Source organism: Eleutherodactylus coqui, chromosome 8 (genome assembly GCF_035609145.1).
Source record: "Eleutherodactylus coqui strain aEleCoq1 chromosome 8, aEleCoq1.hap1, whole genome shotgun sequence".
In the NCBI taxonomy this organism is placed as follows: Eukaryota; Metazoa; Chordata; class Amphibia; order Anura; family Eleutherodactylidae; genus Eleutherodactylus; species Eleutherodactylus coqui.
In genome coordinates, this window is record NC_089844.1 from 145,943,763 (window position 1) to 145,960,382 (window position 16,620).

General features: G+C 43.5%; 1 protein-coding gene across 1 annotated transcript in view; it reads right to left on the bottom strand.

The window, feature by feature from the left end:
- Positions 1-15,770, bottom strand: part of MEIOB (meiosis specific with OB-fold) — a 31,691-nt gene extending 15,921 nt beyond the window's left edge. The window contains exons 1-4 of the mRNA XM_066577860.1: positions 15,599-15,770; positions 12,343-12,415; positions 10,589-10,784; positions 6,402-6,502 (exon numbers count right to left, since the gene is read on the bottom strand). Coding sequence (XP_066433957.1) covers positions 6,402-6,502; positions 10,589-10,784; positions 12,343-12,415; positions 15,599-15,770 — 542 coding nt within the window. The remainder of the gene's footprint in view (positions 1-6,401; positions 6,503-10,588; positions 10,785-12,342; positions 12,416-15,598) is intronic.
- Positions 15,771-16,620: the final 850 nt, after the last annotated feature.

The window sequence follows — 16,620 nt, forward strand, 5'->3', positions numbered from 1 at the left end:
TGCATTTTTTTCCACTTCACTTCACTTATAAATTTTATAATGTTTTTCAATTTTTCAATTATATGGTACACTAAATAAGCACCATTAAAAACACAACTTGTGCAGCAAAAAACAAACCCCCAGACAGCTGTGTCGACAGAAATATAAGAAAGTTATACATTTTTTTGAATTTGGGAAGAGAAAAAACATCTGCATCCCTAAGGGCTCATTCTCACGAGCATGTGTTCGCATGTACATAGGTGCGCACAAAACCACGTGCCCACGTATTTGCAAAAACACAGGTAAATGCAGCTCCGTGCACCATTGCTTTCAATGGAGCCGCCACTGCTGGCAGCGACTACATTGAAAGCAATGGACTACCGGGCAACCTCTACAGTGCTTTTCGGGGAAGGGCTTTAAATATAAGCCCTTACCTGAAAATCATCCCAAGCATGTGTAAAAAATAAAAAAAATATATACTCACCTCCCCACCGCTGTCGGGGCTCAGGCGCATCTAGCCACTTGGTCTTTCAGCAGTGTAGTGAAGTTCTTTCAGCAGGTGTGATTTTCAGCTGATCTGAGCAAGCCAGGGGTGATTTTCAGGGAAGGACTAATATTTAAAATCCTTCCCTGAAAATCACTGCAAGGGTTGCCGGCAGTCCATTGCAGCTGTGGCGGCCCAATTGAAGGCAATGGGAGAACATTGCGATCCTCTGCCACAGCTGTCACAGCTGTGGCAGGAGATTCTTTACTCCCTGCGGGGAGTCCCCTTGTCACTGAACACTGTGACAGTGCTGTCACAGTGTTCAGTGACAAGGGGACTCTCTGCGGGGAATGTTGACGCGCAGCACGGACCTATGTGTGCACGCATGTCTTATGTTTTGCAGGTACGTGCGTTTGCTCGCCTGTAAAACACGGACATGTGAACACACCACAGGGAACCAATGGTTCTAAAAAGATGCGTGGTTTTGTGCACGCGTATGTACACACATAAACACGCTCGTGTGAATGAGGCCTCAGGGGTTATAATTGTGTATAATACAGAAGAAATGCATACTTACCGGTCCAGCGGCTCCCCATCTAGTGCTGAGGCCCCAAAGCCCAGCACTTGGAACCCAGAAGAGGCCGGCTGGCAGTCACATGCTGTACATCGTGTACATGTCTGTTCAGCCAATCACAGGGTTCAGCGTTGAGTCTTATGGGTTGCAGCGCTGAACGGAGAGCTGCTGGAGCAGGTGAGTATGCAATGTTTCTTTATTTTTATTGCACACAATTTTAATCATGTGAATTTTTTTGAGGTCCTAGAAAAGGCCTTTTATTTTCTTTCACCTTTTGAGATGTAAGATGTTCTGTACCCCGTTAACTCATTAAGATGAAGCTGGAGAGTTTATCATAAATCCAAAATAAATCCACAGCACTCTTTTTGGTGATGCAAATTCTGAAATCTTTTATTAACTCTCCAGTACATACATCCAGGCTCAATATTAATTAGCAGAAACGTGGAATTGAAATGCGTATTAAGCGTTCCAGGCAGGCAAAACCTTTCTCAATGATATGTCCAATTGCTGGACATAGAAAGACTGAGGCTACCTATACATGGGCGAGCCATGTCTCCACCCATTCTTCCAGTGGAGGGAGTCCTCCGCTGCTGTAAACTCCTGTTAGTCCCCACGGAGATTTAGGGAACCCCCGGGGAGATAAATGGAACCCATAGGGGCTTCCCCTCATCCCTGTGCAGACTAACCGGAGTTTATAGCGGGAAATTTAAAGTATGCTTCTGGGTGTAGCGGTGCCGCTGCTGTTTGGAATTCCCTCGGTCGGCAGAATTCTTCTTTTCGGAGCATCGGACACAGCTAAACTCCTGCGCCCATAGGAGTCTATGGAAACTCCTGTGCAGCACGCACCAAAGATAGGACAGGTCCTACCTTTTCTCGCAGCACGGACCTTAGATGTGGGCATTGCAGTCCCATGTCCTATCTTTGTAAGGTGCAGTTTTTTTGCGCATCTAAAATTCCTTCATCTGAACATTTCTATAGGAAACCATTGTTTCTTATAGATTAATCAATTAAATCAAAATTTTTTACGTGCCTATTCTGTGTAAAAACGACACCCGTATAAATGAGCCCTGAGCCTAATTCATGGAATCATGTTTCTACTAAAAAATACTGAGCCTGAATGTATATAGCGGAAAATCAATAAAATATTTCAGAACTTGCATCACCAAGGAGAGTGCTGTGGATTTTTTTGGGATGTTCATATTATTTTCAGTTGACATTTTGGGACTTTGGAGCCAATTAACATTTTTTCATAGAGTTACGGCTTAAACATACAATAGTTTCAACTCATAATGGAGGCCCTGGAACCTATTAATATTGTCTGTTGAGGCACCATTAGACTAACTGAAAAGGGTTCCTCTGTTCATAGACACATTGGGTGGAATTTATAATTTCACACCATTTTGCTGGCAACTTTTTTTCCCCTCTAGTTTAAAATATGACAAATTAACCAAATGTCACATAATGTTGACGCATTTGTTGCATTTTCAACCCTAGAACACTCACACATGCATTGACGCGTTTTACTTTCTTTACGCTGGCATTTAGCATTCCTCATTATTGATAAGGAGCGCTAAACGCACAAACATAGGACAGACTCTGCTCAATAATTGCGGCACTTTCGAGCTGCTGTCTGCGGCTGTGTTTTTAACCACTTCTGCCTTCTTTTTTTCATGCTACATAACACTCAAGGAACACTATTTACTAAAAAAATGAAAGTATTTCCAACTTGCGACCCAATGATCACATGACCGCCGGCTGCCCCCTGTTACAGCAGGGCTGCATGGTCCTAGCATGCTCTGATCAACTCTGTTAGTGACTATTGTCACTACAGCGGAATGTTTTCCCTTATAACTAGAGCTCCTATAGATGCCTTTAGCTACAGTGGAAAAGTGTGAAATTAAAAAAAAAAGCGTGAATGACCCCCAGAAGACTTATGTCATAGGGGACGTCATGGGGGACAGAGATGGTAAAAAAAAGATCAGTTACAAAGATCAGTAAAAAAAATTACAGAATAAAATAAAAATATATACATAAAAAAGAAAATGACCTAAAGCCGACGGCAACCAAAACCGTCACCATATGCGACCTGTAATCCAAAATGTGACAGATGTGGCAAAGGAAAACAATGTTCTCCCATTGCTTTCAATGGGGCCGCTGCTGCTACCAGCACTGTACTGAAGCACTTTCAGCAGGTGGGGATTTTAATTCCCCGCCTCCTGAAATGGCAGCGTCTGATTAGCTGAGCACTCAGCCAATGAATTCAATGAATGGCTGAGTGCTGCCTGTGATTGGCTGACCGCTGTGACCAATCACAGGCAGCGCTCAGCTGTCATTCAATGAATGGCTGAGAGCTGCCTGTGATTGGGCACTGCTGCTGTCGGCGGCCCCATTGAAAGCAATGGGAATGCAGCTTTGTTCAAGCGCTTTTTATGCACATCCGTGCAGCGCTGTTTTGCATGCACATACGCACGTGCAAAACAACACTCGCGTACCCCACACAATCTTCACTGTGATCCCCAGTTCCACTTATCTTCTTTGGGAAGTGACTGTTTCTACAGCAGCCAAAGAGATTTAACATAGTTGCAATCAGCACATGTTCCCCCTGTGCAATACATTTCTGTGTAGCCCCATCCTTCGTTATTATTCCTCACATTCCAGAGATTCCTCTCGCTATAAACACATTTGTCCCTGTCATGGTGTGAAAATCATCATGGCCGTATTGGTAGTGTTTTATTGTACTCAGAGATTAATAAAATCTTGAAAAAACAATTAATAGAAGTTTCTGCACTGTTCATTTACATGCAAATAAACTCTGCCTCCAGGCTCCATTCCTGGTTTTATGGCTGCACAATAGAGAGATATGGACTCCATAAAATAACAGTTCCTTTTTATTAGTCTTATTCCTTCTGATTTGACAAAAGTGCTACTGCAGTAACTTCGAGAAACTATTAACTTGTTGTTTTCATTTTGCATCTTCACATTCACGGATTCTTATTGATTTGTTTTATATTTTGGTAAGAAGATAAATCATTTATTTCTTTCATAGCCTTTTTGGTTTTCTTTAGGCCGCCTGCAGACGAGCGGGTCGGATCCGGCAGCGAGAAATCTCGCCGCGCGATCCGACCCCAGAGCCTGCAGGGGCGAGCGCGTACTCACCCGCGCCTGGCGGCCCCGGCTCTTTGATGTGCCGGCTGTCGCGCAGCCGGCGCATGCGCAGACCGGAGCCGGCGGCCAGGTGAGTGCGTGCTCCGCACAAAATTAGAACATGCCGCGGTTTGTTTGCCGCGCGAGATTTCGCGCGGCCAAACCGCGGCCGTCTGCATAGGAGTGCGTATTGTAATGCACTCCTATGCAGACTTTCAGCGGCGGAAATCCCGCGGGAAATCCCGCGGCGGGATTTCCGCTCGTCTGCAGGCGGTGTTGTTTTTCATCAAATGCCAGAAAAATTATGTGCATTTTGTGATGATGCCTGAGTTTTTTACAGGTGTTTTTTGGTCACACGTATATTTTTGTGTGCTTTTTTTTTCTTTTTAAAGCAATAAGGGTTTTAATAGATTTTCAACCCAGATAATATTAAACGCCGCAACAAAGTAGTTGGCCATATGTGAAAAAGAAAACAGTGACATAGGTCAGTGTGGCTCATGATATTTACCACAGGTAACTCCGATTCCAGGTTAACTGGAGAGATCAACTGAAAAGTCTCTTTGAGAAAAGGAGAGGGTAAGAAGAGTTAAAAAAGGGTGTGAAGAAGTTATAAATTACCGAACATTTATGTAGGCATTTTTTTTCTTAGGGACCTTTCTAACAGGACAGAATACTCCGCAATAGCAATGCAGAGTATTCCATCCCTGAATTCCGGAGCAAAATCCTTATTGCTAATTGCGAATTTTCATGTGGAATTACCGACAGGATGTACAATTCCACACCAAGATCAGCCCGTTAGCAGTATGTGAAAGGTCCTTTATGGAGAATGTTATGGAAGAGCAACTGAAAATATGCCAGACCAGGACTATGTTTCTATTAAAAAATAACATCACAAAAAAATGCACAATTTTTGTATGGTTTTGTATCCTCCATTAGGGTATAAATAGTGCTAGGCACTCTTTATTACTTGGTACTTTATTAAAGACTAAAGCACTGCGATCCTGCCCACCAAACTTTAACTTCACAGAATCTTCTGTGCTGCCCAGAAGTAATTCTTCCTGTAACACAGTAGACGCTGTGAAAGTGGGACTCAAGCAGCGGCCGGGATCAGAGCAGTTAAATGCTCCATAAAGTTCCAGCTAATAAAAGGAGTGCTTGGGAAACAAGTGGGCCCCCTTCCTCCCCAGAGTGCCTTTTTAATATTGGTTGACAGCACTCTCCCTGCTCCCCCATTCACATGGGGTGACATGAGGCTGAGAATGATTATTTATCAAGCAGCACAAAAGATGCGATCAGCCAATGAACGTGCGTTTGCTTGTTCATCAGTTGATTACTGTGAAATTTATACAGTTCAAAATATGGGTAAATAAGTGTTCTAACAAACACTCATTAACGATCATTAGCCTTTTAAAGAGCCTTAAAAGGCCAGTTAAGCAAGTCCCGATCTCGATGATCAGCACTTGTTTAAAGTTGATATTGGCCTGTGTAAAAGAGTCCTAAGTCTGGGACACTGTGAAAGTAGGATGGTGACGGTCATCAAGTGGTGTAATTCTCAGCGTAATTACTCCTTTTATCCATGCTAGAATGCATTCCAGGTCAGCTCCAGTTACTATCTGACATTTGTATAAAATGTTCCTATTCTGTGAGCGCAATTAAAAAGGAATCTAAATGATTTCTTGCCATTGAAAGGGTTTTTGGGACCAAGACATAGATGACCTATTCTCAGGATAGGCCATCAATAGCCGATTTGTGGGGGTCTGCCACTCAACAACACTTTCGATTAGCTGAATTAAGAGGCTGCCGTGCTTGAGTGAGCGCCTGGCCTCTTCTCAGGCCAGTGATGTCACATACATAGGTCAAGTAGCCTAAGAACAGCTCAGTCCCAGTGAATGGGACAAACAGACACTGCCGCTATGAAATGACACTTCTGCTATGTGTCAGGCATGCAGTAAAGTGACCATGGCACGCAATCAAGCCACACAGTCACTTCACACAGCTGATCGGTGGGGTTCCCAAGTGGTAGATTCCCACCAATTTGATATAATCTATCCTTAGGATAGGTTATCAATATCTTCCCGGGAAACCCTGTTAATACAAAAGCAGGCAGCAGGGGTCACAGTTTACAGTCAGATGTGTCTCCACAATGTTCACGGTCCAGTGTGTATATTGTATAATGCAGAAAAGCAGCAATATATATAGTGTGCAGTACATCGTACTCACCAGATCATTGCAAAAGAGTCCACGGTGTCATCAAATAGCTTCACCTCACACCTCTGGCCTTTTCTTTTGTCTGAGGTGGTAAATGTCTTCATCTCTCCCACCTGATTAAATCAAAGTACAACTTTATATCATTTCCATTATCAATTCTGTATATATGCAATGTATACTGTTGCAAGAAAAAGTAATTGAACCCTTTGGAATTCCCTGATTTTCTGCATTGATTAGTAATAACGTGCTCTGAACCTTACGTAAGTCACAAATATAGACAAACACAATCTAACTAATCGCACACAGACAGTTGTACCATTCATATCTTTGATTGAGCACATTGAGTAATCATCTACAGTGTAGGGAGAAGAAGTAAGTGAACCTCTGTGTTAAGAACTTCTCTAAGAGCTAATTGACAAAAGGTTTATCAATGAAGCAGATACGATTGGAAGTGCAGGATTCACAGTTACTTCATCCATTAAATAAAGACATGCAAAGTTTGGTTACTGACAAATTTTGCTGTTCTCAAAAAAGACTGGTTCACACCCTGTACTCAGTATTTAGTTGAAGCACCTTTGTCAGTGATTACAGCCTTCAGTCTTCTTTGGTATGATGCTACAATGTTTGCACAGCTGAATTTGGGGATTTTCTGTTATTGTTCTCTGCAGATCCTCTAAAGCAGTGGTCCCCAACCTTTTTGCCACCAGGGACCGACTCCAAGCAAGAACATTTTTACAAGGCCCGGCAGGGTTGGGCGGGGCTTTGGTTATATGGGGCGGGGTTATGAAGGGGGTTGGAGTTTAGTGCATACTTATTTAATTATGACATTTAGAATGTCCTGGCAGTACACACATAGGGCAGTATAATATATCCCCTCCCCCGCCTGGCAGCACACACATAGGGCAGTATATAATCTATTCTCTTCCCCCCTCCAGCACACACATACGGCAGCCTATTAATTATCTCCCCCCCCCAGTAATAGACAGCCCCCCCAGTATTTAGCAGCCCCCTCCCTGTAATAAGCAGCCCCCCCACCAGTAATAAGCAGTCCCCCCACCAGTAATAAGCAGCGCCCCCCAGTAATAGGCAGCCTCCACCCCTCAGTAATAGGCAGCCCCCCTGTAATAACCAGCCAACCCCCCTAGTAATAAGCAGCCCCCCAGTTGTAAGCAGCCCCCCAGTAGTAAGCAGCCCCCCCAGTAGTAAGCAGCCCCCCCAGTTGTAAGCAGCCCCCCCAGTAATAAGCAGCCCCCTCAGTAATAAGCAGCCCCCCAGCAGTAAGCAGCCCCCCCCAGTGACAGGCAGCCCCCCCAGTAGTAAGCAGCCCCCACAGTAGTAAGCAGCCCCCCAGTTGTAAGCAGCCCCCCCAGTAGTAAGCAGCCCCCCAGTAATAAGCAGCCTCCCGCAGTAGTAAGCAGCCCCCCAGTTGTAAACAGCCCCCCCAGTAATAAGCAGCTCCCCCCAGTAGTAAGCAGCCTCCCCAGTAACAGGCAGCCCCCCCCAGTTGTAAGCAGCCCCCCCAGTAACAGGCAGCCCCCCCCAGTAGTAAGGCACCCCCCAAGTAGTAAGCAGCCCCCCCTGTTGTAAACAGCCCCCCCCAAGTAGTAAGCAGCCCCCCCAGTAGTAAACAGCCCCCCCAGTTGTAAGCAGCCCCCCCAGTAACAGGCAGCCCCCACCCCTTAGTAATAACCAGCCCCCTCCCCCAGTAATAATCACCCCCCCCCAGTAATTAGCAGCCACCCCAGTAGTAAGCAGCCCCCGCCCGCCCCAGAAATAAACAGCCCCCCCCCTAGTAATAAGCACCCCCCCAACCCATATACTTACCTCCTCCTTGCTGTCAGCGTCGCTCTCTCTCTGCTTGCCCTGACGTCAGTGTGCAGCCCGAGTCCTCTCCTGCGGAACTAATGAGCAGGGGACTCGGGGAGGAGGATCCTGGCTGCACACTGACGTCAGTGTGCGCCGGGATCAGCGCGATTACCAGCAGGGAGCTGTGGCACCCCCGCTGGTAATCACTTCAGTGGTGAGCGGCGTCGGCACGCCGCGGGCCACATAACACGAGGCAGCGGGCCGGGTTCGGCCCGCGGGTCTTGTGTTTAGAAGAAAAGTTCCCGGCGTAGCCGCGGAGCGGCGCGAAGCACCTAATGGCCCGGCCCTGGTCCGCGGACCGGTGGTTGGAGACCCCTGCTCTAAAGCTCTGTCAGGTTGGGTGGGGGCTATCTAAGGGCAGCCATTTTCAGGTCTCTCCAGAATTGTTTGATAGGGTTCAAGTCAAGGCTCTGACTGAGTCACTTAAGGACATTCACAGAGTTGTCTCTAGGCCATTCCTGCGTTGTCTTAGCTGTGTGCTTAGAGTCATTGTCTTGTTGGACGGTGAACCTTCTGCCCAGTCTGAGGTCTCTTGCCCTCTAGATTAGGTTTTCATTAAGAATATCTCTGTACTTTACTCCATTCAACTTTCCATTAACCCTGATCAGTCTCTCAGTCCCAGCTGCTGAAGAAACCCCACAGCAAGATGATGCCACCACCAGGCTTCACTATAGGGATGGTATTGGGCAGGTGATAAGAGGTATCTGGTTTTCTCCAGACATTATGTTCAGAATTGAGGCCAAAAAGTTCAATTTTGGTTTATCAGACCATCTTGTTTCTCACAATTTGAGAGTCCTTCAGATGCTTTTTGGAAAACCCCAGATGGGCTTTCATGTGTCTTTTACTGAAGAGAAGTGTTTTTCTGGCTACTCTGCCATACAGTCCAGATTGGTGAAGTGTTGCAGTGATGGTTGACCTTCTGAAAGTTTCTGCCATTTGCACACAGTCTTTTTGGAGCTCAGCCAGAATGACCTTTGGGTTCTTGGTCAACTGTCTTACCAACGCCCTTCTCCCCTGATTATTAAAGGTCCATTTAAATGAAACAATTATCACTCAAAATTCATTAAAACGTTGGCAAATGAGCGATAATCGTTGCGTGTAAACGCGGCCATCATTCACTTTTCGCCTGAACGATGATTTTAAGGTGAGCTTAAAATCCATCATTCAGCCAGAGAGAGATAACACAGACCGCATGCTGTGTTCTCAGTGGATGTCGGGAGATTACATTGTATTGTGCCGACAGCCCGTGTGAGAACAATGCAGCTGTGTGCAGAGCGCAGCCCACATGCTGTGCTCTGCAAACAGCTCCCGGAGGCTCTTTTACACGCGAATGAAGGTGATAAAGTGTTAATGGACATTAGTGTTCATAAACACTTTATGCAAAATGATCGCTAAAATTATCAATCTTTCAATCATTAGAAAGATTGTCATTGCGTGTAAATGGGCCTTTTGTTTGGTGGGTTGGTCAGATCTAGTAAGAGTCCAGAGCTGTCTTTTGTTCTAAACATCTTCTATGTAAGAATTACGGCAATCACTGGACTCTTGGGAACTTTCAGTGCAGCAGAAGTTTTTTTGTAGCCTTCTCCAGCTTTGTGCCTCCACACAATCCTGTCTCTGATCTCTACAGGCAGTTCTTTCCTCCTCATTGCTTGGTTGTGGCTCTGATATGCATTGGATGCTGTGAGACCTTATATAACCAAGGGGGAAGGGGGTCTTTTAAAATTATGTCCAATTAATGGAATTTACCAGAGGTGACTCCAGTCAAGGTGTAGAAACATCTCAAAGATGAGCAAGAGTTAAATTTCAAGTGTCATACAAAAGGGCCTGAATACTTACATCAAAAATGTTAGCTTTTAGCAGCCTTAAACGAGCGTGCTCGCTCATCTCTAGTCACAACATAACAAAATCTGAAAAAGTGAAAGGGTCTGAAGACTTTCCAAATGTATTGTACCTACTACATATGTACTCTGTACCCTGTTTGCTAAACAGATACCTGAATATCTCAGCTTTTGTTCACATTATTTTCTTCTTTTATGTTCAACGTAAATACTGAGGAGTTCTCCCGACGTATGAGGCAAATGTAATAGTCCAATTTATGCTACTGTATGACATGCAGAGGCATACGTTGCCTATAAGCCCTGGCCCTTGTCTTTCCATGCATATGCAGGAAAGTACACACCAAAACAGCCAGCAGCTGGTATATATAGATCTCTACAATATCACTGGGATCTCAATGTATCACTTGTATTTAAAATTGTACCACAACTGCTACGTAGCAAAAAATCGCCATGGAGAGCTAGCTCAATCCCTTTGTACACATTACATTACCGTACCCATCTTACTGCTGCTAGGATGTTAATGATTTTTCCATTCAAGCTTTGTCCGTTTGCCACAATGTCTCCCAGTGAATAGTAATCATTTGGATCTTTAGGAGGAATAGGCAATAAAAACAGTAAAGAGTCATCAGCGTCATGCTTGGAGCATATCTTGACCAGGGAATGGATTTCACTGATAAGCAATTTGTAATAACTAAAAAGGAAAGAAAAATGCAGTTCAGACCAGATTTTTATGTGTCAGTGTAATGCATCTACAATGGAAAACAGTTAACAAAATATTTCAGTTTACAAACAGTTTTGATTAAAAAACCCCTACTGTTTGGTGTATACAGCCTCTATGCCGACTTTTATTTGTCTCCTTGGCTACAAGAAACAAACTTTTTAAAATCTAATTCTATGTAGTACTGGTTTGCAAATGTTCCCTACTTCTTAATAACCTGTATTGATTAGCAAGAATTCTCATACTGTTTCATCATCTCTTATGTTCTAGTTTATTGTTAGGAAATTGCTATGCTACTGCCCCACACCTGATCTATTACAGTGGGTTAGGTGTGACCACACTGCTGCAGCTTAGGTTTGTTTTGGAGAGGAGTACCTGATCTTTCCTGGCTTCTGCAATGTGTTCCTGGTTATAACGTAAGCTTTGTGCATTTATAGCCAGTATTCCTTGTATGCTTCTAGTATCTTCTTCCTAGTCTAGCTTAGTTTCTTGTAAGAGCAATTTGTTGCGGTCATTGTTTCTACTGCTTTCTAGACTTTTAGGTTGTTTTCCTTGTCTGTGTTGGTCTTGAATTCTTCTTAGTTCAGCTCTTCTTCATTTGGTTTCCTTATTTCTGGGTCTCATTGTTTGTCAGTATTTCAGATAGGGTTTGCATTAGGAATATCTTTAGAGACACTAAGGGACAGTGGGGTCCAGTGTTAGGGTCAGAATCAGGAATCATTATCCCATAAAGGCAACTGCTATAGGTGAAGTCTGGTTTTGTTGTTTTGTGTCCAACTGGTGTCATTACTAGTATGATAGAAGGGACAGATAAAAAGGGGTATGACTTTAGAATCAGACTACACAGGATTTTTTCTCTAGTCTATTAACATGAAGATGCCTCAGAGTCTGAGTGTTGCGGCCACATATAGTCACATGAAACCGGCTACATATATTTTCCCCCCAACATATCTCTCTACATGAAATGTTCCGAAATACTAATTTGAGCAATTAGTTGATGCATTTGAGCTTTCAATGTTAATTCTGTCTTTAGTTTTATTATACCTCAGTAATTTATGATTAGTGGAATCCAATTCATATCTATTCATATAAACATAGTGCGCATCTGATAAAATCTACATTATTCATGCTGTACAAAAATGCTGCTGAATGGCAGTTTTAGGCTAGATTTATTTTTTGCTGCTCTGCTACCCATATGCCACAGACATATGCAACTGTATATATGTATTTTCATACATCTGCCTTAACTCCCATTAAATAAACAGTATACCGCAAGTTATATGTTTATGTTTTGTTTTTTATGCGTAAAGTTGTATTGAAAAACATACTCCAAGTTATACCAAGTAAATTAAATCAAACTGGACTTCATCAGTCGGAAACGGGAAGTAAAGTTAGATATGATCTATTCCTCCCTGGTGTATGTATTGACGAGAGACGCTTGTCATATGTTTTCAATCTCCACCGTTTTATAAAAGGACGTTAAACCTTTATGGCCCCTTTGGGAGCAGGCAGCAGGAAGTTTACACATTACCTTGGTGTTGAAGGATTAAATTTTTCTTCCCTCTCTACGTCTTTTGTTTGCACGAGGGGATTTTCAATTATAACTACAAGAAAAATTGGAAAATTGTTTAGAATGGTTTGTATTCCTGAAATGATAAATATAGATAATTAAAGCATGCGGCGTGTAAGTAAAACAGATGTCCTCATTACCATGTAAACATAGTAAAATTGTACTAATCGGGCTTGCCACGCACACTTTGAACAGTTGTGACATAGCTGGATGATACATGTACTGGCAAACTCATTTTCTTGATGTATCTTACCCTGGGGTAGATTGCAAGTGTTCACAGAAAAAAATGTGAAAAATCAGTCATACTTAAAAAATAAACATTCTGTGAGTTTTCGCTACCATGAATCACACATACATTGTACTCTGCATTTATATTAGTATTTATGTATATATCACGTGCATCATTCATTTTTGGGAAACGCAGTTCGCTTTGATAAAGTAGACGCTTTATTTTCTTTACTTTGCGTCTCTGATGTTAGTTTGGAAAGTACAGCACATAAATCAAACTGGGATGCGGCATTAAATCTCTTGGTCTTCTCTAGTTTGCAGCTCGCTGTATATAAATGCACCTACAAATAACAGGGCAGAGAAAGATTCCTTCTCTATCAATCATTTCCACCTAAAGTGGGCATCAGATTGAAATATTTCCCACATTTCGATGAGGATGTGAATATTTATTATTTGGAAAGGCCTCCTAACAAGAGACGACTCTTCATACCATGGAAACTGACCATGCTGCTGCTATGGGGCCCTTGGAGAGAGAGGGCACAGTCCTGATTGATCCTATTTCCTTTGCTATTGAGTGATAACTTGTGCAAGACTCCGCTCTTCAAACAAAGGGGTGGAAAACTGTCCCTATTGTCACAGAAATTGCATGAAGCAGAAAATACAACACCAGGCCCTACTGCAATATCCTCACCATTATGGGAGGCTCATTGCTAAGAGGTACCTTCTATTCTATGTGGGCTACCTGCTCCCCTATGTAAATTAATTCTGATTGATGAGACTTTCTAAGGTACTCTGTTCACACAGGGCATAATGGGCATACCACAGTGTCTGCTGTGGGGCGCAGCCCTGGTTGATCCATCTATTTTCCTTTTGGTTGGTGACAACTTTTGCAGAATTTCCTTCTTTAGGGTCATCAAAAACTCAACCAGGCATAGGCTAAAATCACTGCCAGGTCAGAGTTCCTCTGTGTGTTTCTATTTTTCACCATTATTAAGATCTCCGCTAGTTGTTAGTACATGGAAACAATCTTGTTCATATCCTTAGGGTGAAAGTCCTCCTGTTCATGTCCCAAGGACAAAGGTGCACGGCTCATATGGGGAGAGAACTCTGATACACTGTGCCAGGCTGTACATGTTACAGTATGTCTATGTAAGAAGGGCCTTATATATTTTAATATATATATATATATATATATATATATATATATATATATATATATATATATATATATGGGTTAATAGATTATATATGAGAATATATATGAGTTAATATATTTTGGTTAATAGATATATGACAAAATATATTTTGTTAATTATATTACAATGTTTGCTTGAAAATGCCATTGTGCCTCCAGATGCTGAATGTATGGGCAAGAAAATGCAAAGAGGACGAAGGGGCTTTTACTCTAAGCTAATGTAGCAGAATAAGATGCATATAGTGGAAATGGTGAGCAGGAGTTGGTGACACTGTGGGAACGCTGAGAATGGGAGCTGAAATTCCAGAGCAATACATAGTTGAGTGTAATTGAATGAATGGGGTTTCAACAAACCTCGTTTACTTAGGCTGGCTGCACAAAACCGGATTTGGATTGCGGAATCCGCGATCGCCACCTGCACGGACGATCCACAGCATTCCGCATCCATCACCAAAAATAGAAAATTCCCATGTCTGCTCAGACGATTGGACAGCGATTTTGATTTCTGCTCGCGAAAAAAAAAATTGCAGCATGTTCTGTTTTTGCACAGATTCCGGTCAGACAGCTTCCATTGAAGTTAATGGAAGCTGTCCGTCCCGCGGCCCTTCTGCAACTGACATTGTGGAAAGGTCGCGGATTCCGTGCCATCGCTTAGTGACAGTACAGTAAAAATAAACATTTGAAAAAAAAATCTGTACTGCGAACGTCTGACGGCGGCTCGCCGCAACCGTCCGAGTACAGGTAAAGAAGAAAAGTGACAGGTACTCGTAGACATCGGCTGCGGTCAGGCAGGATTCCACTACGGGCTCCCGCATGCGGAATCCGACCTGTTCGTGTGCCGCCAGCCTTAGTGCAGCTTTAGACAACCGCAATTGTGTGTGTTTTTGCATGTGTAACATATACACGCGCAATGCACAGAGAATAGAACCCATTGCGTACAATAGGTTTGTTCTCAGGAACGTGTTTTTAATGTGCATTTTATGTGCATGCAAAAAAATAGGACCTGCTCTATTTTTCTGCGTATTTGTGCACGAAGGGCCCCATAGAAGTCTATGGGAGGTGCACAGATACACACTCAATATGTGCGGAATGCCTCGGATTTTCACCGCTGAATTCACTCATTGCAACAAATGAAATCTGTTGTGAAAATCTGCGACATCTTTGTAACATAAAGTACATACTGCAGATGGGAAAATCTGTAGCATGCCAATAGCACATTGCAGATTTTTTCCGCTGTGGGGTTTGCACTATATTTTGTTGTGGAATTTCGTTGAAGATTCTGCAACCAAAATTCAACAAATCTGCAATGCATGAAATGGTCTAGAAGTACAGAAATCTTGCAATTTACTAACTGTAAACATTTGCTCCCAGGAAAAAAATTAGCCCTGTTGTCCATGGGAACAAATCTCATCTAGAGAACAACTTTAAAAGGGTTGTCCGGGAATGGACTATCGAAGATCTTTCCTCACCATAGGTCATCCAAAACTGATTGGTTAGGGTCCACTGTTCCCGACACCCGTCAATCAGCTTTAATCTGGCCAGCATTCTGTATGGACACAGCCGGAAGCAAATAGTTTCATCCACAATGTAGTAGCATGGATTGGTAATGCTGGCACAACTCCCTTTGAATTCAAAGTGTGGTTGACCCATTTACCAATGATGACCTATCCTAAGGAAAGATCATCAATAAACAACCCCTTTAAACCTTGACAGTCCAGACACTTCGTCAACCCATTTATTTTCCAGAATCCCCAAAGAACAGAGCAATAACATGGAAGCCATACTTTAACCTACCACAGTCACCAATCCGGAAACTTTCAGACAGCGATTTAATATATTCTTCTCTACCCCAACACGAAGCGTTTATGAAAGCGGATGGCGAATCTCTGACTGTAAAGCTGAAGGTGTACCTCTCTAATCCAATATCTAAATAGAAGAAGAGAGTAATTCCTGCACACGATGACATTTCAATTAACTTTTGCCATATCTCAAAATGATGCTTAATTGAGTCTGTCAATTGACATCAGTACATTTGTGTTACGTGTTCTTGGAAGACTCCCAGGAGTCGTGAAATGCAGGCAGCTCACTACATGAGTGGAGACAAGGAGAAGAACAGTACAAGCTTGAGGATATGTGCACAGCTGCCCGGGGTATAAGCCGTTCTCACCTAAACTGTCACCAATGTATTTAAAGGGAACCTGTCACCTTGGAAGAGCACCATAAATAAACTAAGTTCTGGTGCTTTTCTGGGAGGTGAAGGGGAGTGAGGGGATGTATTTTTTATACTCAACTATTCGCTCATCGGTTCCCATGCTGTCTTCTTCTGAAGATCGAGGGCGGTCTGAAAATCTGACCCTTTTTAGACCACCATGTATGCACTCTCACAAAAGTCAAGCGGTCTAAAAAGAGTCCAATTTGACCATGCCTGATCATCAGCAGGGTCATAGCAGGATTGGTAGAGGGGGTGTTTATAGCAATTACACCCCCCAGCTCCCCGACATTTCCCCAAACAGCACCATAACTTAGTTTATGGTGCTGTTCCAAAGTGACAGGTTCCTTTTTAAGAAACATGGTAAAATGTGTACGATACCTAGTACACAACTCAAGGATCCAAATAGCACTTAGGAAAGAATCTGTTACCTGTGGTGGCTGCGGGTCCTCCCGGGGCGGCGGGGCGCTGGGTCCCATGGTCGGGGCACGTCCCCCCGGCTTGTTGTCCCGCTGCTGGGGGTGGCTGGTCGGCGTAGTGCTGTTGGTGTGCAGCGTGGTGCGCATGCTCGCAGGTCCAGGCAGCGCCGTGCGCACACGCACCTGTA